General features: G+C 44.7%; 1 protein-coding gene across 2 annotated transcripts; it reads left to right on the forward strand.

Annotated features, from left to right (window-relative positions):
* Nucleotides 1–4,140: 4,140 nt before the first annotated feature.
* slc35f4 (solute carrier family 35 member F4) lies at nt 4,141–26,698 on the forward strand. Of its 2 annotated transcripts, none has more exons than XM_023986254.1 (7): nt 4,141–4,451; nt 23,590–23,890; nt 24,391–24,610; nt 24,741–24,866; nt 24,979–25,171; nt 25,262–25,351; nt 25,939–26,698. In XM_023986254.1, exons 1-7 carry the CDS (start codon nt 4,229–4,231, stop codon nt 26,172–26,174), a joined length of 1,389 nt encoding a protein of 462 aa, XP_023842022.1. In that variant the 5' UTR covers nt 4,141–4,228; the 3' UTR covers nt 26,175–26,698. The 2 variants fall into 2 exon arrangements, with proteins under 2 accessions (XP_023842022.1, XP_023842023.1); XM_023986255.2 differs by lacking the exon at nt 4,141–4,451 and adding an exon at nt 18,178–18,656.
* Nucleotides 26,699–26,820: the final 122 nt, after the last annotated feature.

The following is a 26,820-nucleotide window of genomic DNA, read 5'->3' on the forward strand; positions in this document are numbered from 1 at the left end:
ACATMGTTTCTGATCGGGGCCCCCAGTTCACGTCCCGAGTATGGAGGGCGTTCATGGAGCGTCTGGGGGTCTCGGTCAGCCTGACTTCCGGTTATCACCCCGAGAGTAATGGGCAGGTGGAGAGAGTGAACCAGGAGGTGGGTAGGTTTCTGCGGTCGTATTGCCAGGACCGGCCAGGGGAGTGGGCGAGATACATTCCCTGGGCCGAGATGGCCCAGAACTCACTACGCCACTCCTCTACTAACGTATCCCCCTTTCAGTGTGTGTTGGGGTACCAGCCGGTCCTGGCACCGTGGCATCCGAGCCAGACCGAGGCTCCTGCGGTGGAGGAGTGGGTACAGCGCTCCAAGGAGACCTGGAGGGCCGTCCAGGAGTCCCTCCAACAAGCGAGTAGAAGGCAGAAGAGGAGCGCTGACCGCCACCGCAGTGAGGCCCCCGTGTTTGTACCGGGGGAAAGGGTCTGGCTCTCGACCCGAAACCTGCCCCTCCGCTTGCCCTGCCGGAAGCTGGGGCCGCAGTGTGTAGGGCCCTTCAAAGTCCTGAGGAGAATAAACGAGGTGTGTTATCGATTACAACTCCCTTCCTATTATCGTATTAACCCCTCGTTTCATGTGTCTCTCCTCAGGCCGGTGGTAGCTGGTCCCCTGCAGGACGGTGAGGTGCCGGAGGTCCCTCCTCCCCCTCTGGACATCGAGGGGTCCCCGGCGTATACGATACGGGCCATTCTGGACTCGAGACGCCGGGTGAGGGGCCTGCAGTACCTCGTGGACTGGGAGGGGTACGGTCCGGAGGAGAGGTGCTGGGTACCGGTGGGGGACATTTTGGATCCATCAATGTTGAGGGAATTTCCATCGCCTCCATCCGGATCGCCCTGCGCCTCGTCCTCCGGGTCGACCTCGAGGCCGTGTCGGCGCGCTGCGGGAGCCGCGCGTCAGAGGGGGGGTACTGTCACGACTCACCGAAGGTGACTCCCCTCCCGTTCGGTGGCGCTCGGCGGTCGTCGTCACCGGCCTACTAGCTGCCACTGACTCTTTTTCCTCCCCCTCCTTTGTGTTTATTTGTTACACTGTGTTTAGGTGATTTAATTAGTTGGCTTTATTAGTCAGCCAGCCCGTACGTTCTTTGTGCGGGATTGTTCAGTTGTTTTTGGATTCGGGAGTAATGACGTGTTGTGTTTCGTTCATGATTGTATTTGGACTGGGTTTTTGTCCTCCGTGTATTGGGACATTTGTTTGTTACACCCAGTGTTTCCGTGTGGACATTGTTTTGCCGGTTGTGCATTAAAAGCACTATATTGAACTCTCTGTGTTTCCTGCGCCTGACTTCACACCCCCCGACACCCAGAGCGTTACAACAGATTCGGAATGTATTTATTATGAATAAACCAGTCCCATCCAACCTTGTTATGTGCGTAAAGTAGGCCTACATGTCATTTTTTTAAATACCACAGACCTGATGGAAAATGACACTTTCGAATTTCGACAAAACAAAATACGCTAGAAAACGTGGGATCGTTTTATGTCGGTAAAATTAATTATTCGAGAAATTTAGGTGGAAACGCTTATGCGCAAATATTGATATGATAACCATCACATCAAAGTAAACTGGAGTCACGCCATGACATGCTTTCCTCGGAAAGCATGCAGTTTATTAGGCTACAGTTGAAATAAGTTATGATGAACTAACTGGGTGGTGAAAGTGCAAGTTGATGAGCTTGATGCTCTTTTCCAATCAATTCCGTGGGTCTTATTCTGGTGACATGAGCATTGATGCTTCCTGGCTGCCGTTTGACTAATAAAAATAATATTTTTAGGGGGGTCCATATAAATCTCATCATGTAAATTACTCGATCTGCGCGACGTTTGGCTAGAGCGCATGTGCCAATACCAGAGTGGGCACACTTGCATATATGGGGGGGCGGGGGGGGGGTAGTTTGTGAAGATTGGACCCCGGTGGCCAATAAAACAAATCACAGAAACAAAGCTCATAAAGCCTTTGAGGGAAAACACTTCTGGGCACTGGCATCTCTATGTTGTTGCAGCCATGAAGCTTTCATGTCCCTGCCAGGTAGTGGAGAGATAGCTGTTCTGGAGAAAAACAACCAGAGACAATAGAACATGAGGTGGAGATTGGTTTAGTAAGTAAGAGAGGGAGATGAAACACTGCTGGCACCCAGGGGCATCACCACAACTCAGCGAGTGTCTGCACAACAATGCCAACAGGGGTGCAAATTCTCCACACTTTAGAAATCAATTTCACACAAAGTGCTGAGGACTTGGACAGAGGCGAATCAGAAAGACATTGAAATACTGCAGCTTGTGTTCTTGAATTTGGAGCTGAATAGTAAGCACTTTTTGCGCAGCATCTACAAACTAGGGGATCCTGTCAAGATGAGCTCCCCTTCTTTCCAACGTCAGCCCTGGAACCTCTGGTTCAGCCAGCAGGAGAAAATAAATTGTTAGGGGCTTTACCTCACATTTAAAGTTATGTCTGCATATTTTAATTAAAAACGTTTTGGTTGCTTATAGTTATACAAAGAGAGATGACTACTAACTCTGTAAGCTACTCTATTGTAAAGTGCATGCTTTAACTATCCCTGACCTATGTTTATGTAAAATACCTTCTCCTGATGTAGGCCTAATACCCTGACAACTACCTTTGTCCTGCCACAAATCAACAACAACAATACCCCCTTTCCCTTCAATAAACTGGGTTTGCAGAATCCATTCAGTGTTCCTTGTAGGCTCTCTAGCTCTCCACACTGCACATTTGCTGTACTTTAAAGGTCCAATGCAGCCGTTTTTATCTAAATATCAAATAATTTCTGGGTAACAATTAAGTACCATACTGTGACTGTTTTGAATTGAAATGGTCAAAAAGAAACAAAAATAGCTTCTTAGCAAAGAGCAATTTCTCATTGCTAGGACTGGTTTGAGTGGGAAGGGAAAAACTGAAAATTAGCTGTTATTGGCAGAGAGGTTTAGCCTTCTTTCTTATTGGTCTTATCGGGTAGACAGGTTGCGTGTTCGAATCCAGTGATAGAAAGTTGTTTTTGAACCAGAGGCAGATGCTTACGCCCATCCTCCATCCCAGTCCACAGCACTCTAGCAAAACCAAAACAATCACAGTATGGTACTTAATTCTTACCCAGAAATGATTTTATATTGAGATAAAAAAACAACGGCTGCATTGAACCTTTAAAATACAGCGTATGTGCAGTGTGGAAAACTATTGAGCCTATAGTCAGCACTAAATGGCTTCTGCAAATACAGTTTATTGAGGGAAAAGAGGGTATTGTTGTTGTTGATTTGTGGCAGGACAAAGGTAGTTGAGGGTATTAGACCTACATTATGAGAAGTTATTTTACATGAACATAAGCCAGGGATAGTTAAAGAAAATGTGAGAAAAATACCAGGAATTCAGCTAAAAATGACTTCAATTTAGGAAGTCTGTTCACAAAAAAAAGAAGAGAGATATGTGATCGTGTCTCAATGTAATCAAGGTATGAAATTATTGTTATTTTCAAATACAATCTATTTTTGGGCTGAGGCTAAATGCGGTCAATTTGCAGTGTACAAATTATTATAATTCATTTTCAGCCCCCCAAACCATTTGACCATTTAAACCCTGACGTTACCTTAACCCTAACCATAACGCCAACCTTATACCTAAACCTAACCTTAATTACAAACGAAAACATAATTTTTGTTTTCATTAATATTTATGATATAGCCCTAGTTAATTTAGACTGTGGCTGTGCTATCTAATGGAAATCTTGTAAAAGAGAGAGTTATCGAGATCCAATCTCAAATCGTCCCTTTCAGGTCCTATAGCTATGCACTTGTGGAGATCTGAGCTGAATTGATTGGTAGGCTATAAGCAATATGGTTAAACTACCATGTAGGCTATTAAAGGGCACAGCATGGCGCTATTACCATATTGATTGCACCTGTCAAACACTCAGATTTCCAAAAGTGTTTTGGGTCCATTTGGGATCGGGCCAGAGACGAGCATACTACACATGAATTTAGATGCGATAGTGACACGCCCCCTGGTGTACGATGTCTGTCACGCTCACCAAGTTCCAATAACCTTGCGCACAGTGTGGTGGAATGTGAAATGTGAATGTCCTTTCATAGCTGTTGATTGATGCCATTGATACTATCGTTCACATGGTGAGCGCGGAACAGCCGAATTCTTTCCTTCTGACTGCCCGTTTTGACTTACGATGATCAGTACCGAAGGTGCTGAAAGTGGAGGGGACCAGCCCTGCTTTCGGCTGGAACCGTTGAACACGCACCTACCCGGCAAAGCGGGTGACAGCCACCTTCTCTTCGGGGACATGGACACCCCCTCCAAAGTGACGGCCAACGGTGTGCAAGACATTGAGGATAGAATTCTGCGGATCACTGGTTATTACGGCTATTACCCGGGCTACTCCAGTCAGAGAAGTAAGTAATGAAAACGGTATACATATTTTTTTAAACAGTCGGAAAAGAAAGTAGCCTACAGTAGCCAGCCTAAAAGTCAACTAAACGAACCCGTAAAACTAAAGGGCTTTTTCAGACAATGGCACAGGTAGTAGTAGACTATGTATGATCCGCATATTATAGAGGGAAAAAAGAGCTTCGCTTCCCCATATTACATTCATGTTAACCATTTATGGGGGGGTTGCAGGAATAGGCCTAAACATTATCTTCACTCACAAAATGAAATACAGTGATTGATGTTAATTCTACTGGTTTCTACTGTTCTGTCAATCACTGAGTTGTGTTTAATGTCAGAAGTGGGCATTTGTTTTTCATTCTAGTCAGCTTTAGCTATGTCAACTAAGAGGAAGTAATGTTTCTCCTCACATCCCTATTGACTTTTGGTCTGAGACACAAACAATCAACAGCAGACAGACAGACAGACAGTCAGTCACAATGCAATATCGTAATGTGATGCATAGCCTCAGACATATTTATTACACATTGTATAGTGACTTGATGTCTATGCAAACCATTGTGCCTGTTACCATGACTGTAGTGTTTACTTAATCATTTAACAAACTAGATGAGGAGGAGTCAACAGATGTTGAGGAGTATATTAGATGTTGGATGCCTATTGAATTGTTTGTTGCTGGTAAAGTTAATAGTTGGCACTCTATTAAAATAATACATCTTTTTCACGTAAACCCCCACCATTGTGCATGCATTGCAGGATACATTGGATATAATGTACTTAGTATTTCTGCCACCTCAGAGTGCTTGAAGAAGCTGCAAGCAGTATGCCTGGGCCACCCTTAATTGGATTGATCTTGATTTGCTATAAATCTATGTTTGCTGTGATGAACTCATGGTTTGAGATTAACCTAGATTTAATTATATGGGTTGTTCATGGGATCTCTGTCTAGGAGCTCTGCAAAGTGCTTTGGCACTCCACAATGCAATTACTGCCAGCAATAGATATTACGTACAGCATATAGATAATCTATATGAGATTAAGGCCAGTATTCTTCACATAAAATGTTACAGTGGTCAGAAATCCTATATACTGTAATTGGTCCATTCATTGTAGTATATGTGGGTGTAAATGTAAGGAAGATCAGATACTCTTGTTGAAGATGTCAGAGGACAAATATCAATGATTCAGTGTCCCTGAGCCTGTTGTTTTCAAACTCTGAAAAATACCCTACTGAATTTAATTTGACGTGTCACACAAGCTCGACCAGGAATACGACTTTCCCGAAGCGGATCCTCTGTTTGGACCACCACCCAGGACAATGGATCAGATCCCAGTAGGCGACCCAAAACAACGGCACCGCAGAAGGGGCAGACGGAGCGGTCTTCTGGTCAGGCTCGCTCACCGCTCCCGAGTATACTACTCGCCAATGTCCAGTCTCTTGACAACAAGTTAGATGAAATTCGAGCAAGGGTTGTCTTCCAGAGAGACATCAGAGATTGTAACATTCTCTGTTTCACGGAAACATGGCTCACTCGGGACACGTTATCAGAGTCGGTACAGCCACCCGGTTTATTCACACATCGCGCATCTACCAAGAGAATTCTCTTCGATTATAATCACAGCCGTGTATATCCCCCCCAAGCAGACACCTCGACGGCCCTGAAAGAACTTCATTGGACTCTATGTAAACTGGAAACCACATATCCTGAGGCTGCATTTATTGTAGCTGGGGATTTTAACAAGGCTAATCTGAAAACAAGGCTCACCTAATTTTATCAGCATAAATGGAATGCGCGACCCGGGCTGGCAAAATTCTGGATCATTGCTACTCTAACTTCCGCGACGCATACAAAGCCCTCCCTTGCCCTCCTTTCGGCAAATCTGACCACAACTCCATTTTGTTGCTCTTAACCTATAGACAGAAACTAAAAGAGGAAACACCCATGCTCAGGTCTGTTCAACGTCAGTATAGAGACAAAGTAGAGTCGCAATTCAACAGCTCAGACACGAGACGTATGTGGCAGGGTCTACAGTCAATCACGGATTTCAAAAAGAAAACCAGCCCTGTTGCGGACATTGATGTCTTGCTCCCAGACAAACTAAACAACTTATTTGCTCGCTTTGAGGACAATGCAGTGCCACTGACACGGCCCGCTACCAAAACCTGCGGGCTCTCTTTCACCGCAGCCAATGTGAGTAAAACATTTAAACGTGTTAACCCTCGCAGGGCTGCCAGCCCAGACGGCATCCCTAACCGCGTCCTCAGAGTATGCGCAGACCAGCTGACTGGTGTGTTTACGGACATATTCAAATCAATCCCTATCCCAGTCTGCTGTTCCCACATGCTTCAAGAGGGCCACCATTGTTCCTGTTCCCAAGAAAGCTAAGGTAACTGAGCTAAACGACTATCGCCCCGTAGCACTCACTTCCATCATCATGAAGTGCTTTGAGTGACTAGTCAAGGATCATATCACCTCCACCCTACCTGACACCCTATACCCACTCCAATTTGCTTACCGCTCCAATAGGTCCACAGACGACGCAATCACAATCACACTGCACACTGCCCTAACCCATCATGACAAGAGGAGTGTAAGAATGCTGTTCATTGATTACAGCTCAGCATTTAACACCATAGTACCCTCCAAACTCGTGATTAAGCTCGAGACCCTGGGTCTCAACCCCACCCTGTGCAACTGGGTCCTGGACTTTCTGACGGGCCGCCCCCAGGTGGTGAGGGTAGGAAACAACATCTCCACCCCGCTGATCCTCAACACTGGGGCCCCACAAGGGTGCGTTCTCAGCCCTCTCCTGTACTCCCTGTTCACCCATGACTGCGTGGCCATGCACGCCTCCAACTCAATCATCAAGTTTGCAGATGACACTACAGTGGTAGTAGGCTTGATTACCAACAATGACGAGACGGCCTACAGGGAGGAGGYGAGGGCCCTCGGAGTGTGGTGTCAGGAAAATAACCTCACACTCAACGTAAACAAAACAAAGGAGATGATCGTGGACTTCAGGAAACAGCAGAGGGAGCACCCCCCTATCCACATCGACGGGACAGTAGTGGAGAAGGTGGAAAGTTTTAAGTTCCTCAGCGTACACATCACGGACAAACTGAAATTGTACGCCCAAACAGACAGCGTGGTGAAGAAGGCGCAACAGCGCCTCTTCAACCTCAGGAGGCTGAAGAAATTTGTCTTGTCACCAAAAACACTCACAAACTTTTACAGATGCACAATCGATAGGATCCTGTCGGGCTGTATCACCGCCTGGTACGGCAACTTCTCCGCCCTCAACTGTGAGCCTCTCCAGAGGGTAGTGAGGTCTGCACAACGCATCACCGGGGGCAAACTACCTGCCCTCCAGGACACCCACACCACCCGATGTCACAGGAAGGCCAAAAAGATCATCAAGGACAACAACCACCCGAGCCACTGCCTGTTCACCCCGCTATCACCCAGAAGGCGAGATCAGTACAGGTGCATCAAAGCTGGGACCAAGAGACTGAAAAACAGCTTCTATCTCAAGGCCATCAGACTGTTAAACAGCCATCATTGAGTGGCTGCTGCCAACATAATGACTCAATCTCTAGCCACTTAAATAATACAAAATTGGATGTAATAAATGTATCACTAGTCACTTTAAACAATGCCACTTTATATAATGTTTACATACCCTACATTACTCATCTCATATGTATATACTGTACTCTATACCATCTACTACATCTTTCCTATGCCGTTCGGCCATCGCTCATCCATATATTTATATATACATATTCTTGTTCATTCCTTTACACTTGTGTGTATAAGGTAATTGTTGTGAAATTGTTAGATTTACTTGTTAAAATATTACTGCACGGTCGGAACTAGAAGCACGAGCATTTCGCTACACTCGCATTAACATCTGCTAACCATGTGTATGTGACCAATAAACTTTTATTTTATTTTATTTGTACGCCTATGTAGATATTCCATAAAAAATCTGCCGTTTCCTGCTACAATGGTCATTTACATCATTAACAATGTCTACACTGTATTTCTGATCAATTTGATGTTATTTTAATGGACAAAATATGTGCTTTACTTTCAAAAATGACATTTCTCAGTGACCTCAAACTTTTGAATGGTAGTGTGTTTATATATATATTTATATATATATATATTAATCAGTTTTCCTCTTGTCATGTCAGATTGCATTTCTTCGAGAGCTATTTATAACTTGTCAGAAATGTCCAGATCAACTAGCCCATGTCAGCTAACGTTTTTTACCTAGGTTTCTTGGCCCATTGATTTTGTTGTAATGTTTCAGTAACTCAAATATCACAGGAATACACATTAGACATGGCAAAATGTATAGAATTGCAAGAAAATTTTCTTTAAAACTGCAAAATGTTCTCTGCACCCCATGACAAAATGTGTAGAATTGTAGGAAATAAACTTTAAACTTGCAAAATGTTCTCTGCACCACAAGAGGAGTGTGAACAGTTTGTGTCATGAACAGTACTTGTGCGCGCGGGAGGTTCCCCAATGCTTGAAGGGGGGCCTTAGTGAAAAGGCTTGGGAACCTCTGCACTAGATGACTGATGGGGGGGGGGGGGTTTGAAGCGCCTCCATCTTGGCATTACCCCACCATTGTAAAACATATTTTGGAAGTTATGCATTTATTAATGCCATGTTTATTCTATTACATACTTTTAAATTATATTATGTGAGCTAAACTTAACGCTGCCTTAGGAAGTCTCTGCTAGTCGAAACACGTTGCAGTTGTGCGTCCTGATGTACTATGCTAACTGCTTCTATATGTATTATTTTGTAAATAGTTCACTAAAGTTAATTGCAACATACTGGCTGCCTACTTGTCTTCTTTCTTGGATTACCCACCATTTAGGGGCCTACCTTCCCACTGCCCTCATTTCACCTGTGAGCTAAACATTTTAAAAAAAGACTGCTTAAAGTAACATATTTTGAAAGTCCTAATGTTACTGTCCCCACTACAACAACACAAATACATCAGAAATACTGTAGAATTCCACTCATTCCTATTGAGGAGTGCCAATTCGACCTAACGGTGGCTTCAAAGCCTCTCACTGGCCAATACATAGCATCAGCAATACAGGATTTACATGCATCATTGGTAAAAGCCCTACAAAGTAATTGGTGTAATATTTCTTAAAAATGGTTTAATAAGGAATTCTGTGTGTTTGCCAATGTAGCAAACATACAAACATGGGAGGCAAATTAGGAATCTAGTTGCTTAGGATAGGTGATTAAGGCTAACTCGGCATACACTGCATCTTCTTAAAAGTGTGCTTGACCACATATTCTCAGTGTTTGTGAGACTTTAGCAACAGTATAGCACAGTATAAAACGGGTGGAGGAAATGCATATACCTGTAATACCACCCTGGATTTACCTTGAAAGTCCAGATCTCTACTCCATTAATGGATTGACTGTTAGAGGTGGGGGTTTCCATGCATTGCCGCCTCTCCTCTGGTCATTATTTTCCTTAGTTTACTCCAAACAGCAGCATAGTACCTTTTCAGTACATCCAGTCCTCCAGCAGTCTCATAGTGCCCTCTTGTGGTCTATTAGGCTATCTAAACCTCAGCGTCAAGTCTCCTTCAGTCCTCCAATGAAATTACAGCTAGTAAAAGGGGAGCTGTGACTGGAAGTCTACTTAGCCTTATTACTACTGTGAATGGAAGTCTACTTAGCCTTAAATCACACCCACTCTGACATCCATTATCTCCCTAGAAGAACCACTGAATACGCATAACATGGGCATATCTTTGGCATATGGTGCTCCTTATTTGCATTAGTTAACAAATACTTAAGATGACCAAAGTCATATTGGTACACAGTTAGTTACATCATACAGAAAATAATGGGTAATGCTTCTAACTACTGCTCCTAGTCTGCTACTCTCCCTTATGCCCACTAGATGTCCCCCTCTTAAAACTTGTGATTTCTTTATCAACAGATGATGGGCATTGGTTTTAATCGTCAATCTTAACTTCACAACCTCACACTATTTTGTATAGTCCTGTAATTATTTAATATGTTTAAGAACAATGTAGATGAAAATTATATGCTTTGTTATAATCATATGGGTAGTCAGAATACTATTATATCACTGCCTACTCTAATACGTTATTTCAGGAGCTCTCTCTCCTCTCTGTCCTCTCGTCCTTTTCCTACTCATCTCTGAGACGTACTGATTAACAGAGAGATGCATAAAGACAAAGGGCTGTATGGTGGCAGAGGGACATGGGATAATCTGAATGACAAAGGCCCTGAATGGGGCTACAGTGTACTGGGCCAGAGCACACCGGAACAACGCCGTTGCTATGGAGGAGTGCTGAGTTTTTGGGGGGGACCTGTGCACTGGTCCAAGATGCAACAGCAGCACTGTGTTGGCCACGGATAAACCCCGGTCGGGAGTCTCTGGGGTTGTGATGAGAGGGGGAAGTGTTTGGTAGGTCTGAGGTGGAGATGTGTATCATTGGGACACAGAGTGAGAGGGCTTGTCCCAGTCCTTATGGTCATCCAATCCCAGCACTAGGACTGAGAGTCACACCAGATGTTCCATCTCACCAGCTGCTGTTGTTGCTCTACTCTACCAACCTAACATGTGGCTGAAAGCAAACATCCCACAGATGAATGAACATGTTTCAATAAGACGTTTAATAACAATGCTAGTAAGTTTAACTGTTTTGAACTCTAAGCACAGATAGGACCCATGGAAATTCATTTGCTCAGGCATTAATCATGCAAACATATTTTTTTTTATTGTGGCACAGCGTCAGTGGGATTTAAACCTATGCTCTTCTGTTCTCTATCTATGGAATTAGTCCACTGTGCCACCAGGATGGAGCTAGCATGCCATGTTTTTTTTAATTCATTCAAAGTTGTTAATTTAAGTCTATTCAAACAGACCCCATTTCAAAGGAAACAAACACTCATTAAGATCAGGTGTGGCCAATTAGTAGGCGCTGCAACACACCTGAACACACTTAACAAGACAGAGGATAGAGAGAGTTTTGTTGATGCTGAAAGGAATGTATATTTTTTAAATAACATTTTTAGAACGTTCTCTGAACGTTACTAAAGTTTTCTTGTGGTTTTGATGGAAAGTTTTCTTAACGTTTTCTGACAAATTTGAGAACATGACTTTAAATAGAACCACGAGGAAACCTGCAGGAAGCATTATGCTGAAGTACTGAAATTCCCACAGAAGAACGCTGTTTCTTAACGTTCTCTGAACTATTTGAGAACATTCCCAATGTCAAACCTGTTGGAGAACATTCCTAGCACATTACCAAAATTTCAATTAAACATAACCATGTTTTAACTTCTAGGAAACGTTCTGTTATGGTAATGAAATTGTCACGTTCCTGACCTATTGTTCCTTTTTCTGTTATTTATTTAGTTGGTCAGGGCGTGAGTTGGAGTGGGTTGTCTTTGTGTGTTTTTGTTTAGTCTAGGGGTGTTGTATGTGTATGGGGTAGAGAAGAGTGAGGTTGTCTAGTTATGTCTATGGCTGCCTAGATTGGGTCTCAATCAGAGACAGCTGTCATTCATTGTCTCTGATTGGGAGCCATATTTAAGGCAGCCATAGGCAGTAGGCTTTTGTGGGTAGTTGTCTATGTTGAACGTTTGTTGCTTGTCTGTGCACTTACGTTATTTAGCTTCACGGTCGTTTGTTGTTTTGTTAGTTTGTATATAGTGTTCGTTTTGTGTTTTCTCTCTCTTCTCAATAAAAGAAGATGTATTTTGCACACGCTGCGCCTTGGTCCAATCTCTGTCAAGAAGACGATCGTGACAGAAATACCAAGAAAATAATTTATTTTTGTCAAGTTCCTTAAAAGTGCACTATGCACCTTTCAATTTTGGGGGGAATAGTTTGCCTTATTTCAGTTTGTGACAAAAGAAGCAAGTATAGTGTAGAGCACAGGTGTCAAACTCATTCCACGGGGGGCCGAGTGTCTGCGGGTTTTCGCTCCTCCCTTGTGCTTGATTGATGATTTAACATCACTAATTAGTTAGGAACTCCCCACACCTGGTTGTCTAGGGCTTTATTGAAAGGAAAAACCAAAAACCTGCAGACACTAGGCCCTCCGTGGAATGAGTTTGACACCCCTGGTGTAGAGGATCATTGGACAATCTTAACCGCTGTGAAATATATTTTCCATAACCAAAAATGTGGGATTTTCAGCTGTTTGAAGCTGGTGTACAAAACCGAAAGTAAAAGCAACAGAAACTGAACTTAAGAACGGGAAGCATAGAAATAGTGCACATAGGACAGCTTTCAATGCGATTTGACAGAGCTCTTTACTCACATTTTTTGTGAATTTGGTCAGGTCGCCCCAAAAAGTTACATATTGCAGCTTTAAATGTGCTGAGAATGTTCCAAAGCCTAGCAACTATCCTGCACCATTCCCAGAAAGTTGTGGGGAGGTTGTATGCAAAATAACCATAGGCCAACCACACTCTCACCAAGCTTTAAGAAACATATGGTTCTCTGAATGTTATGTGCTAGCTGGGAAGCCAGCTCCAGACTCCACTTTTAAGGAACAGTGAAGCACTATGATCTGCCATGCTCTCTGTAGCCTTGCCAGGATTATGACTGATAAGAATTGGAGAGGAGAGACAGGAGAGCGGGAAGGGAGGTTAGAGTGACACAGAGAGAGGCTGGAGTACACATTTCCTGGTAACTGTAATCAGGCTACCCAATGGGAAGGTGCTGCAGCACTGGTTCACTGCACTGTTGTTCATATCTCTGGTGAAATACTGCTCACTTGAGCAATACATAACTCTCATCCCCAGCCGGCTTTGATTTTACTGGCTTGGGAGTATGCAGGGTGGGGGATATATATTACAGGGTGCTGAACCTCTGCTCTGTGACTCACCTCCTTAATGCTGTTGTATGCTATTGATGTATATGCCGAAGTGACAGCGAGGCCCATTAGAACGTTTGATTGTGAAAACCGCTGAGAGAGGCAGGATGACCGGGAGAGATTGCACTGTGAGATGGAAACTCCTGACCACACTCACATGGGCCATGAGTATGCCCTGTGCTCACACCTCTGCTGGGGCATACTAGGATACCTACAGGTGGTGTTTCTCCTCCCCTGTGAAGGATGAGCTTAATAAAACAGTTAAGCAGTGGGCACTCTCCTCAATCAAAAACAATAGCATGAACAGGGAGTAAAACATTTTAATTTCTGATACCCTGTTTTTCCCTATGATAATACTTTGCAGCTACAGTTTTTGTATCTGGTCCCTGCTCTCTCCAGCCCCCCTTTCTGTGGGCATGACATAGCACCATGAAGTGGGCTGAATGTGGGGGTGTTGGAGAGAGGATGTGCAGCCAGACTCGCTTCTCCTTCTCATCTAGACTCTGGGAGCTTGTACTGCAGCAGATCTCCCTGTCGTGAGGTGTATTGAGGCAGCCTGGTCTCATAGACTAGACGTAACGTGGTAGGTAAATCCGGGACACTCAAATGAGTATGATGTTACGCTTGGTATTAGCACATATGACAGAAGGTTATTTAAGGCAAAAACAAAAGTAGGAATTTGTAACATATCATACGTTTTGCAGATTCATAACATATTGTATGAATTACAATAGAGCCCCACAGTGTGTCACAGTTTCTGTGTTATTTGATTGTTGTTTTCTTAGCTTACCGCTGGAGGGCACCCTTACACTATTTTCTAGTTTCCAGGTTACCCTGATTATTACTTATTGGATTCACCTGTGTTTAATTACCCTCTCTGGTCACCTGGTTGCCTTGTTATTTAGGTTCCTCAGTTGGCCTGTATCTTTGCTTAGGTCTCATGTTTTATTAGTATGCTCTTGTGCGGTTGCGTTGTTTCTGTTAAGACGCCAAGTAAAAGTTCTGGATTTACCCTTACCTCTCCTTGCTGTGTTTCTCTGTGCCTGGGTTCGAGTTCGTACTAGCATTATTATTAAGGTAGACCTAAGACTGCTATGGACCCAGCAGAGATTTTTCAGTCGTCCTAGGAACATTCCGAACATTTACGGTCGGCTCTCACCCACCATGGAACTGTGATTGGCCGCAATGAGGCGCGGCTGCAGACATTGTCGGATGATTTAAGAACTCTTGTGTTCGCTCTGCAGACAGGACAGGCGGGAGCAACGGCTGCTGCACCTGTGGCTGTTCCTAATCCTCCACTCCCTACCAGCTCAGCGTCTTCCTCCTTTCGGGAAGCCTCATCTCCCAGCACCGGGGCGAAATGAGGGGCATCCTGGGAGGTGTCGTGGATTCCTGCTCCAATGCTCGCTGGCCTTCGAGCTGCAGGCATCAACATTTCCCACTGAGCGTTCCAGAGTGGCATATGTAATCTCCTTGCTCTCAGGACGGGCTCTGGCCTGGGCCACAGCAATATGGGAGCAGCAATCAGACATTTGTTTTAATTGGCAAAGCTTCACCCAGGAGATGTTTTTTTTTTATCACCCCATCAGTGGCAGGAACACTGCTCAAAGACTCATTGCGCTTCGGCAGGGCAGCCGGAGCGTAACTGATTATACCACTGACTTTCGGACGCTCGCTTCTGAGAGTGGTTGGAATACAGAGGCACTTCACTCAGCCTTTCTGAATGGACTCAGCAAGGTTCTCAAGGATAAACTGGCTTCCTGGGACAACCCTGATACTCTGGATGAGCTTATCGTTGTGACCATCCGGATTGACAACCGGCTTCGGGAATGTCGTCATGAGAAGACGGAGGGGTTCTGAGTTGTTTCCAGTATTTCGGGCTCCACTGAGGGAGTCGATTCTTCGTTTGTTCCACTGCCTTATGCTGCATCTGCTTGTCCTGTACCCCGTCAGAGTTCTCAATTCGGCTCTGGTTCTCCTTCATATCCTTCAGAGGAGGCGATGCAACTGGGATGCACCAGACTTTCCGCTCTGGAGAGAAGGTGCAGGATTAACAAGCAACGTTGTCTTTACTGTGGACAGTCTGGACATTTCCGTGCCTCCTGTCCCGAGCTGACGGGAAAGGGGATGACTCGTCAGTAGATGGGAGAATACTGGGGAGTCAGATACAGTTTCCAGCTGCCGACACGGTACACACCTTGCTTCCAGCAAACCTGCGGTGGGACAATGGGCAGTTGGACATTCCTGCTTTCAATGACTCTGGGGCTACCGGCTGTTTTCTGGATCGCACATTAGCTCGCCAACAGGGGCTGACTCTCACTAAGCTGGACATTCCATTGTCGGTCACTGCGCTAGATGGTCAACCCCTAGGGTCTGGGAAGGTGACGCAACTCACCATGCCTATTCAGCTACGACTTCTGGATTATCATGTGGAGTTTATCCAGTTGCATTTGGTGGACATTCCTGAGCTTCCCCTGGTTCTTGGACATCTGTGGCTTTCTATCCATAATCCTCAAATTGACTGGCCCTCGGGAAGAGTTCTGGGATGGAATCCTTCATGCGAGTCTACCTGCCAGCAACTCTCGCCACATTTTTCTGGCCCTGCTCATCTGGAGGCTTCCAATTCTCCTGTTTCCCCGGCTGGGGATGACAAGCCTGATCTTTCCCGCATACCTCGGGATTACTGGGATCTGGGTCAGGTCTTCAGCAAACGAAGGGCCAGCGAACTGCCTCCTCACAGGTCCTACGATTGTGCCATCGACCTCCTGCCCGGCACCACTCCTCCGAGAGGAGGGCTGTATTCTCTCTCAGGTTTAGAGACTGCAGCCAGGCGCTGGTGGCTGGTTTTATTCGGCCGTCAACTTCACCTGCAGGAGCGGGTTTTTCTTTGTTTGAAAGAGGGATGGGGATTACGTCCCTGTATCGATTACCAGGGTTTAAATAACATTACCATCAAGAACCATTACCCTCTTACTCTTATGACATCAGCCTTTGAGAGACTCCAGGGAGCTACAGTTCTCAAAATTGGATTTACGGAACGCGTACAATCTGGTGCGCATCAGACAGGGAGACGAGTGGAAGACAGTGTTCAACACCCTAAATGGACATTATCAGTACCGGCCATTTTCCAGGCCCTGGTTAATGATGTGCTGCGCGACTTCCTTCACCAGTTCATGTTTGTGTACCTGGATGACATCCTCATCTTCTCCAGGTCCATGGTTGAACAGATCCAACATGTTCGCCAGGTTCTTCAAAGACTCCTCTCTCACCACTTGTTCGTGAAGGCTGAGAAGTGTGAGTTTCACATTCCTCAGATCTCCTTCCTGGGGTACATCGTGTCTCAGGGCTGTGTACGTATGGACTCCCAAAAGGTAGAAGCGGTGGTCAACTGGCCGCGGCCCAGCACAGTCAAGCAAGTCCAGCGTTTTTTGGGTTTTGCTAATTTCTACTGGAGATTTGTGAGACTTTAGTTCGGTGGCTGCGCCATTGACAGCGCTCACCAAGGGCTCGGTTGGGCATGTAAGCTGGACCCCTGCTGCTGAGAAGGCGTTCCAGGACCCTTACCTCTGCTTGCTGTGTTTCTCTGTGCCTGGGTTCGAGTTCATACTAGCATTATTGTTACATAGTGGAGGTGTCACAATACCCATAAAACCTAGCGGTCAAACAGGGAAATGATTCCAATGGTTTTCCCACCATACATGTTTTCCCATTGGGGATTTTAGAAACACTTCAAATAAGGGCTGTGTTTCGTGTATGTTTACCCTGGCGTGATGTTTTGATAACCATGTAAATCTCTCTAAGACAAGGTGAATTTTATCAATATATTCAGTTTTTTTTTTTTTTTTTTGTAAAAATGCTAATTAGCATCAAAGTAGACATCTTCCAAGGCTATAAATCTATAAATTCCTGCACGTCCTCTCTAGCTGACACCTTTGCTAACAGGTATTGTGTCAATTTAAAACATGCACAATTTAGCCAATTTATTCATTGCTACATTTAACTAACATTAGATAGTTAATCCAAAGATTCTTACCTTTGCCAAATCGAGGCAGTCTTGTCTAGATCATCATTGCATTTTGTAGTTCTTTATGATAGACACATTAGCAGCCAATTAGCATTTCATTTTTGGGGGGTAAATACAGGCAAATATATTGATAAAAGTCACCTTGGCCTAGAGAGATTAATACGGTTACCAATATGTCCTGCCAGTGTAATGGAACACAGCCTACATGGAACACAGCCCATATTTTAAGTGTTTCTAAAAAATTCCTATGGGAAAAATGAATGGTGGAAAAACGATTGGAACCATTTCCCTGTTTAACCGCTAGGTTTTATGGGTATTATGAATCCCACTGTGGTACTCTATTCGTAACATATCATATGAAATGGATGATGAGCGTCCACAAATTAATACATAACATACGAAACATAACATATCATACTAATTGGAGTTTTACTATCTTATGCCTACCCCAGGTTGAGTGAGTCCAGGTTAGGGGTGGTTGGGGGACTTAGGTAAGTCCTTTCCCATTCTCAGTTAAATTAATTTGTGTTACAGTGGCACAAACAACAGGACAGGACCTCTATAAATAATCTAAGACTGAAGGAGTAGTGAAGTAGGAGAGAAGTGCCAGCAGAGGAGCGAGAGAGAGAGAGAGAGAGAGATAGAGGGAGAGAAAGAGAGGGGGGACGCTTGGTTACCTTCCAAACAAAGCATCTGATTTGCACAGCAAAACGAAGAGGAGGGGAAAGCAACGGAGGAGGAATGAAAGGAAAGAGATGAAGGGAGTGATTGCACAGTGCCACACACTTGAGTCTACCTTGAAGACGGTGTAGCGTTGGATCACGGCATGACAGCTCAACAGTAGTCTCCACTCCACAGCACTTCTACTGAGCCCCACCACTGTCCAGAGAGAAAGACACTATCTAAGTAAGAAACAGTGAGGGAGTCAGCTCAACTGATTGAAAAGGATGGAGCAACAGTGAGGGAGTCAGCTTAACTGATTGTGAAGGAGGGAGGAACTAAAGAAGAAGATAGAAGATGAACATCAATAGACATTTAGAAAGAAGAAGCGGATAGAGAGCTAAAGCACGCTGCCTGTGGATGAGCCAGGAGCCCGGGGATGCAGAGGGATTGCAGGAGGAGCGTAGCAGCAGCAGCCTAGCCAGGCGGACAGACAACATACACACATCTCAGAGAGGGACTGTTGGCTCGGCCCCTAGTGGAAGATGAAGAAGCATTCAGCCAGAGTGGCTCCTCTCAGCTCCTACAGCTCCCAGGTCCTCACCTGCTCCATCTCCGAAGGTAAAATATCCTGACTGGAGGTAGGGGACAGGGAAAAAGGGATGGAGTCTCACCCTAGGTGCCATGTCTCGGACATGTGTGTGTACGTTTGTGTTTGCGTATGCGTGTGTGTCTAAGATGGGCAGCATTGGAAACTCATCGAACCCTTCTATAAGAGCAGAGATATGCGTGGTGATTACCATATATTTGTGCATTATTAATGCCTATAGCTAAACGACTCTGGCAGTTTTGCTGTTTTTACATATTAATACTTGTGTAATAGGGCTTGGTGTTAAGTGGTCATTACATGGCTCATTAAATCAACCCCAAAGGGCAGAGTATGAGAGAGAGAGAAAGAAAAAGAGAGGGAGGAAGGGAAGGAGGGAGGGAGGGAAGGAGGGAGGGAGAGTTAAGGTAGCTGAAACAAATTAGGATGTGTCCAGTCCTAGTATAATTGTGTGCTCTGGGATTTCTTTGATAAAGTAAAGAGCACATGATGTGCCCTCCACAGAATAGTGCATACTGGGCTTCTTGTTATTAAGTCTATTAAATGTCACAATGGCATGAACATTATATAAACAATGTAAATGATGTAAACAATATAAAGTTATCAAGTAGACTATTATCTTGTGATTATTCAAAATCATACACAATCAGATGAATGATTATATTACCAATCAACTGTTAGAATTATTTCAATATTTTCACTTGAATGACAATGTATTACAGAACTATGAGAAACTTCCATGCCTTTGCTCTTCCCCATTCTTTGGGAGGGGATACAGAACTTATTGACAGGGACTGTGATATCACAGCGTGTGTTTAGTTGTCATTTGTGCCACACAATTGATATTGACAACCCAAACAGGCTGACGGCTTGGCTGTTCTCACATCTGTTCCTTCTTGCTTACCTGTCTTGTATGTGATTAGTTTTAGGCAAAACCCATTTAGATCGGGACATGGGTACCACATCCTTTAAATGGTACAGCCCTCTCCACAGCCATACACTGTTTCTACAGATTTGAGTTCCATACCATCCATTGCCTTTGTGTCTATTTTGCAGAGATGAACAAAAGACACACTTAATCAATTAATCCATGTCTTTTCGTCTCTCCTGGGATGGAATAAATAAATGCACTGCTTGACTCCTGTATACCACTGCATGCCATCTAGGAACATCAGTGTTTGCATTTCTCACCTTTGCTTATGAGTCAACTCAAAACATAGCTTTGGGCTTCATACAGTAAATAACAGGATGTATAGGTAGCTAGGTAAACACCTACTAAACAGAATTGGTTAGAGATATTCCTGTCCTTTGCAATACCTTAGCCAAATGATGCTGTCAAGTGTGCAGACTACAGCTTGTGAGATACTGTAGGTTTCCTTTATAGTTTTTGCTAAGCTATTCTTTGCTGTGCCATACCATATTGTTTATTACAGGAGCTCAAATGTAGTCAATACTTCAGCATTAATGAGGTGGAATTATAGTTTTGTTTTAATATCCGCATCCTGGCAAAGGATCAAAGTGTGGTGCTTTTCCCTGGGGAAACAGGATGCTAGCAAGCCTACAATGTGTTGCTCTCCGCACCTAGCACCCATTACAGTACTGTACAGGGAATTATGTCCTCTCAGAATGGGCAAGATTTTTGAGTGGTCAATGAACCTCCGAGAGAGGAGGACAAAAATGTAGCTCAGCATACATCTACATCCAGACTCGCTCATAAAAATTATGTTACTTCTGGTTTTAAATCATGCAGTTCTTGATCGTCTCCCATACTCCCCTTAAGGTCTAGCTGTCTGTCCCCATCTGGGACAAAGTGAGATAAAACCTTTAAGAGAAAACATGTAATCAATCTTTAGTTTTAAGGCATAAAACTCTATAAAAGATTTAAGTCCAAGTGCCAAGTCGTACATTTCCTGGATGTATTGGAGGGGACATTTTCATCCAAAAGTAAAACTCTGCAATATTAAACTTTGCACTGTACGCCAAGATCCCAAGCCAAATTGACAGAGTTCCAATTGCCAGTGAAAGTTAGCTACTGTATCTAATTGGGTGGCAGTTAGAGCATTGAGCCAGTAATCAAAAGGTTTCTAGTTTGAATCCCGAGCTGACTAGGTAATCATGGCTGATCCAATGCTGTGACCCCACTCAGGGGGAGTGGGATATGCAAAAAAACACATTTCCATTTCACTACACACTTGTTAAGGTTACACATTTGTACATGTGTGAAACAGGACAAATATAAGCACCCCCTATTTGACATTTTGAATTGTCACAGTAACCTCAGTAACCACAGTAACCAAAGTGGGGCAGAGATACAGTTTCCCTTTCGAAATGATCCTTTAAAAAAAGAAGTCAAACAACACTGACTGGAACTGATTTTAATGCACTGTCTGTCTTCATCATCAGCATTGTCCAGCATTGTCTGTTTGTCCAGCATTGTCTGTTTGTCCAGCATTGTCTGTTTGTCCAGCATTGTCTGTTTGTCCAGCATTGTCTGTTTGTCCAGCATTGTCTGTTTGTCCAGCATTGTCTGTTTGTCCAGCATTGTCTGTTTGTCCAGTGTAACGGATGTGAAATGGCTAGCTAGTTAGCGGTGGTGCGCGCTAATAGCCTTTCAATCGGTGACGTCACTTGCTCTGAGACCTTGAAGTAGTGGTTCCCCTTGCTCTGCTAGGGCCGCGGCTTTTGTGGAGCGATGGGTAACGAGGCTTCGTGGGTGACTGTTGTTGATGTGGGCAGAGGGTCCCTGGTTCGCCCCCGGGTCGGGGCGAGGGGACGGACTAAAGTTAAACTGTTACACCAGCATTGTCTTTTCGTGTCTCTGGAAAGGCACTCTTTGGATAGATGCAATGCTCAACTAATATTATGTAGCAACTGTAGGTGTATGATTGCTGTTGAATAATGGTGTTACTGTTTTTTTTGTCATCATAAAGTTTCTGTAGGAGTGGATACTGACTAGCAGCATTATTGTAACTTAGGGTCAGACAGCATAAAGTGTCTTGGGTTTCAAGGACATTATCGTTCTGGATGTGCTGCCCGACGTCTTTCTTCCTACTTCTAAGGCTTTAAAGTCTAACAGAACACAGCACACACACTCTTAAGCATCTATGACATGTTAAGCCAGCAATTAATGTTACCCATGAAAGAGTTTCATCTCATGCATATTCCATTTCATTACACTCTGCTTTCTGTTTTAGAGAACCTAAAGGGAAGAGTCACGGTATGAATCGTAGTGGCACATTTATAGTCTTGATTGTTTTTTTGGGGGGGGGGACGGGGGACGGAAGACTGCTCTGAACCAACAGTTTTCTCTCTGGGAGCAGAGGGTCGATACCTAGTGGTGCACATAGGGGTTTTATTGGATTACTTAGAGGCACTGATTGTACTCATCTTGTTTCGAGCATTGCTAATGGCCCTCCTCAAAGCTCCAAGTAGAGAGGAGCGAGAGAGCCTGCTGCTTCCTGCTGTACTGTAATGTAATGTCTATAGCCATGGTGGAAATGGCTGGGCTGAACCCATAGTGCTGAACCAGCAGGCTGAGAGTGAGCAGCAAACACCCAGCACATGTCTATTTTATTCCTGCCCTGGTATAGGTTGATCATGCTGTGGAGGCCTAGATAACGGATCCTGGATCTCCGGAAACAGCCTCACATCATCTCAGTGACACACACATAAAACACACACGCGTGCACACACCATTCACACCCACAATCCATTAAGGCAATGCACCAACCAACATTATTCTGCTTTGACTGCAAAATGACTGCTGCAAGGAATAACATTCAATATAAGTCCTTACATTTCTGTTCTCGATTCCTGGTTCTCTGTAGTAGTGGGTTTGATGTGTGTGCTCACAGTTAGCTTTACGGTTCTCCTTGCTCCTAGTCTCCCTGCGCATAGTGCACCAGTCCAAAAACCACCCAGTCTGCGCTGAAGCCACTGAATGCAGAAGTGCACACTCAGAGCTTTGGTAATCTATTCTCTTTACAGTCGCAAGCAAAAAAAAAGGCAGATCTGCTAAACTTTCAACAATGTTTTCTTGCGGCTGTAAAGATGTCAGCAGTCTACCATAGTGGCCCATGCTATGTCCACGAGAGAGTCCTAGTGGAACATCTTGCTCAGTGCTCTAAAAGGAATTTTGAAAAGTCTTATTCTACAATAGCCAGACCTCTGAACTATCAATCCTGTAGTTTCTTTAGAGCACAATAGAAAGAATGGTAAGAAACAGGAGGCTGCCACAATTGACAAGGTTGTCATGTCTTTCTAAAGACGGATGTCACGGGATTGGGCGGACACGTACATAATGTGGATCCTTTCTGGGGGTCATGTTTCTGTGCATGTCTGAATACATGTCTATGTTAAGACCGTATCCCCTGTGTTGTATAATGACTCAATGGTGCTATTCCTGACATGGGCAACCAGCATCCAGAATGCTAAGAACACATATTTTGACCAAAGCTTTGCCTTAGTGCCTTTACAGCAGGTCATTCAAACTGGAGGACTGACTCACTAAGGACGAATTATCAATACTTGTTTACATATCTCAGTGAGGCAGCCAGGATAGCGTCATAGAATGGAGCTTGGAACCCATTGGTCTTTATGGAACAATCCACTCTAATTGTCTTTGTGAAAGCTGTTCCACATCAGCTTTATTTTCAAGTGCTATGTGTTTTATTGTGGAAATGGAACATTCAAATTGACCTGTTGCTATCAACCACACACTGGAAAAACAAATACTGAAAACACATGCTTATGACTCTTTGTCCAGAGTGTCGCTGTCCACTGTGCTGAATGGGGTGCCACTGTCCATAGTGCTGAAGCGAATGGCATTGTCCATGGTGCTGAAGCGCCTTCTATTCAGCCACACCTACACCAATGCCTCTTGTGATGCAACAAGCCTACAGTACATATCCATCCATACTTTAACTACGGATATGTTTACCCCCACAGGAGAGGAGGGTTCTGAGTCTCATGCGGACACACCAGGCAGTGAGGCCAGTGAAGAAGGGACATCGTACCAGACGTGTGCTAACACAGTGCTGAAGGTGCTGGGGGGCCTCCTATTGGTCCTATGTGTCTCCTCCTCTTGGGTGGGCACCACTCAGCTGGTCCAGCTCACCTTCAAGACCTTCTCCTGCCCCTTCTTCATCTCCTGGTTCAGCACTAACTGGACCATCCTCCTCTTCCCTCTCTACTACGGAGGCCACGTGGTCACCACCCGGGACGAGCAGACGCCTATACAGAAATTCAGGTGATTGATCATGACAGTGGGGAAGGGCTTATACAAGGTTGCACAGGCTAGGTACTGTAGCTCCTTGAGAAACCATAGACTCCATAGGCTATAATTCCAGGGTATTGAATCAGTTGTGACACCCAGAAGTGTTTATGGGAGCTGCAGTAGTAGTAGTAAAATGCTTTCTGTTCAGTATTCAGGGGGTTTGATCTCCTCCAGTGCCATGAGACGTTGTTTATATGACACACCCCTCCTCTAATTACCATTGGCACAGGCGTGTGAAAGGGGATATTAACCGCAACCATGAGAAATGGCCAGTGTAATAATTTCAATGAAGCATTGCCTCTCAGCCAGAAGAACGGTTTTGACTTCCATCCAAAGTTTTGGAATTCCCACTCACATTTCCTCATGGGTACTAATCCCTTTGATAAGTTCTCTTACCAACAACACATTTGAGAAGTAAATAACCTCTTCCTTTTCTCTATCCACTATTTCCTCTCTATAATTCCATTCGTCAGAGAGTGCAGCAGGCTTTTTGGGGAGAATGGGATGACCCTCAAGCTGTTCCTGAAGAGGACAGTTCCCTTCTCCATCCTGTGGACCCTGACTAACTACCTGTACCTGCTGGCCCTGAGGAAGCTGACCGCCACTGATGTCTCAGCCCTCTACTGCTGCCACAAGGCCTTCGTCTTCCTACTGTCCTGGATCGTCCTGAAGGACCGCTTCATGGGTGTACGGGTCAGTACTCTACCACTACTATTACTTCATTGGACTTGGTCACACAGCTATCCAATGAATCATACAGGGGAGGGGAGGTTGGCACAAGTATTAATGTTGATTGGTTTACTTCCCTCATTCCTACCTGCAGATTGTGGCAGCCATAATGGCAATCACAGGCATCGTCATGATGGCTTACGCAGATGGTTTCCATGGGGACTCCATCATAGGCGTGGCCTTAGCTGTAGGCTCCGCGTCCACATCGGCTCTCTACAAGGTTAGTTTACTAAGCAGGTGCCTGTTAATACTGAAATAATTAGTATTCTTAATTAGTTTTACATAGAGTTCCATCAGTATAACATATCTGGACATTGTTTCCTCTGCTGCAGGTACTGTTTAAGATGTTCCTGGGCAGTGCCAACCTGGGTGAGGTGGCTCACTTCCTCTCCACCATGGGTGTCTTCAATCTCATCTTCATCTCCTTCATCCCCCTCATCCTCTACTTCACCAAAGTGGAGCACTGGGTCTCTCTGTCCTCGCTGCCCTGGGGATACCTGTGTGGCCTGGCTGGGCTCTGGCTGGGTGAGTGGAAACACACACACACACACACACACACACTATTTGATCTTACTAGAAACAATATTTGTGTTAACATTGTCATTTCTCTTCCAGTGTTCAATATCCTGGTTAATGTTGGTGTGGTGCTTACCTACCCCATCCTCATCTCTATAGGGACATTGCTCAGTGTGCCCGGCAATGCAGGTAAGTGTCTGTGTGTGCGTGTGTGCGTGTGTGCGTGTGCGTATCTCTGAAATATGTGTAAAGGCCTCTTTATTCTAATGCATGCAGAGGTATTGTATTCAGACGTCAGCACTTGAGGCCCCGGCAATAAACAGATTACACAGCAGGTCTCACTCTCTCACCTCGGAAACCCAATCATCATTGTGCCTTCAGACGCAGCAACTATCCGTCACAAAGGGAGGATCAGGTTGCTAAGGCGACACTAAATGCCCACAGTTATTTTCCTTAACCACAGTGGCCTGTATGAAGGTCAGTGGGTTACTACAGCTTGGCGCGGTGCAGGGGTGTAGACCTTTAGAGCAGAGAGGACATAGTGGCCCACTTGTGCTGATTGTAAGCTGCATTGTTAAGCTACATACTGTATATCCCCCCTGCAGTTCAGTTCATCCCCCCACTTTTGTCCTGCGGTTTCTGTTACTTTATGTAATTAATCAGAACATCTCTCTCTGTCTTTCTCCCTCTCTCTTCTATTACCTCACTACTGCTTAATTAATCAAAACATCTCTCTCTCGCGCCATACCTCCCTCCCTCCCTCCCTCCCTCCGTAGTGGTAGATGTGTTGAAACATGAGGTGATCTTCAGTGTGGTGCGTCTGGCTGCCACCTGCATCATCTGCCTTGGCTTCCTGCTGCTGCTGCTTCCTGAGGAGTGGGACTCCGTCACGCTGCGCTTCCTCGCCGCATTCAAGAAGTCTGAGGAGCATGCAGAGGAGCTGACTGATTCCAGCATCCACACACGCAGCCGCAGCCAAGCTAATGGCGCCGTCTCAATCCCTATGGCATGACCCCTGACCCTGTCAGCTCCCATGATCCTCCAATGCCCAGTCCCATCACCAACCCCTATCCTCGCACGGTTCTACATGTCCCATCCGGGAAGCGTGGTGGGATGACTCCTGTGCTGACTACAGACCAGGAAGTCCAAAATCAGGAGAACAGGAAGTGTTTCTATGGCTGAGAGAAACTGTTGTGGAGTTGAGTTAAAAGAGAACCTTACTGCTGATTTTGCTGAGCGTAAAGTTGGAAAGTCTTGAACTCCTTGCCACACCCAGTCTTGCCCCTAGACCACATAAGCCCAACCTTGAACCTGCTCCACGGACTGTATTCTGTGAATATAAATATTGACAGGGCCAGTTTGGCTCAATCTTATGTGCATTTATTGAATTTACTCAGAGGTGTATCAATAGAGTATTTACATTTGACTTCTTATATAGTATTATATACAGGAATGGGTTGGGAAGCATATGCTTAACATACAGGCTCTTTGTCTTTTTTAATAAAAGTAAAATAAAGACCAATAGCTTCTTGATCAGATCGTCTTATAAACACATTCACAACCTTTAAAAACATGCTATGTTCAAGACAGGAAAATTATTGAGATGGCTGTAAATGGATATTTCAGTTATCAATAGCCACGGAAGTGGATCAGGTTCA

The sequence above is a fragment of the Salvelinus sp. IW2-2015 genome, linkage group LG4q.2, assembly GCF_002910315.2.
Source record: "Salvelinus sp. IW2-2015 linkage group LG4q.2, ASM291031v2, whole genome shotgun sequence".
NCBI classification, from domain to species: Eukaryota; Metazoa; Chordata; class Actinopteri; order Salmoniformes; family Salmonidae; genus Salvelinus; species Salvelinus sp. IW2-2015.

Excerpts from the sequence above, each read along its gene's own strand:
- slc35f4 (XM_023986254.1), top strand. The coding sequence starts at position 4,229 with ATGATCAGTACCGAAGGTGCTGAAAGTGGAGGGGACCAGCCCTGCTTT. Across the intron at positions 4,452-23,589 it reads GGGCTACTCCAGTCAGAGAA|GAGAGGAGGGTTCTGAGTCT; the intron begins GTAAGTAATGAA and ends TTACCCCCACAG. Across the intron at positions 25,172-25,261 it reads CCTGGCTGGGCTCTGGCTGG|TGTTCAATATCCTGGTTAAT; the intron begins GTGAGTGGAAAC and ends TTTCTCTTCCAG.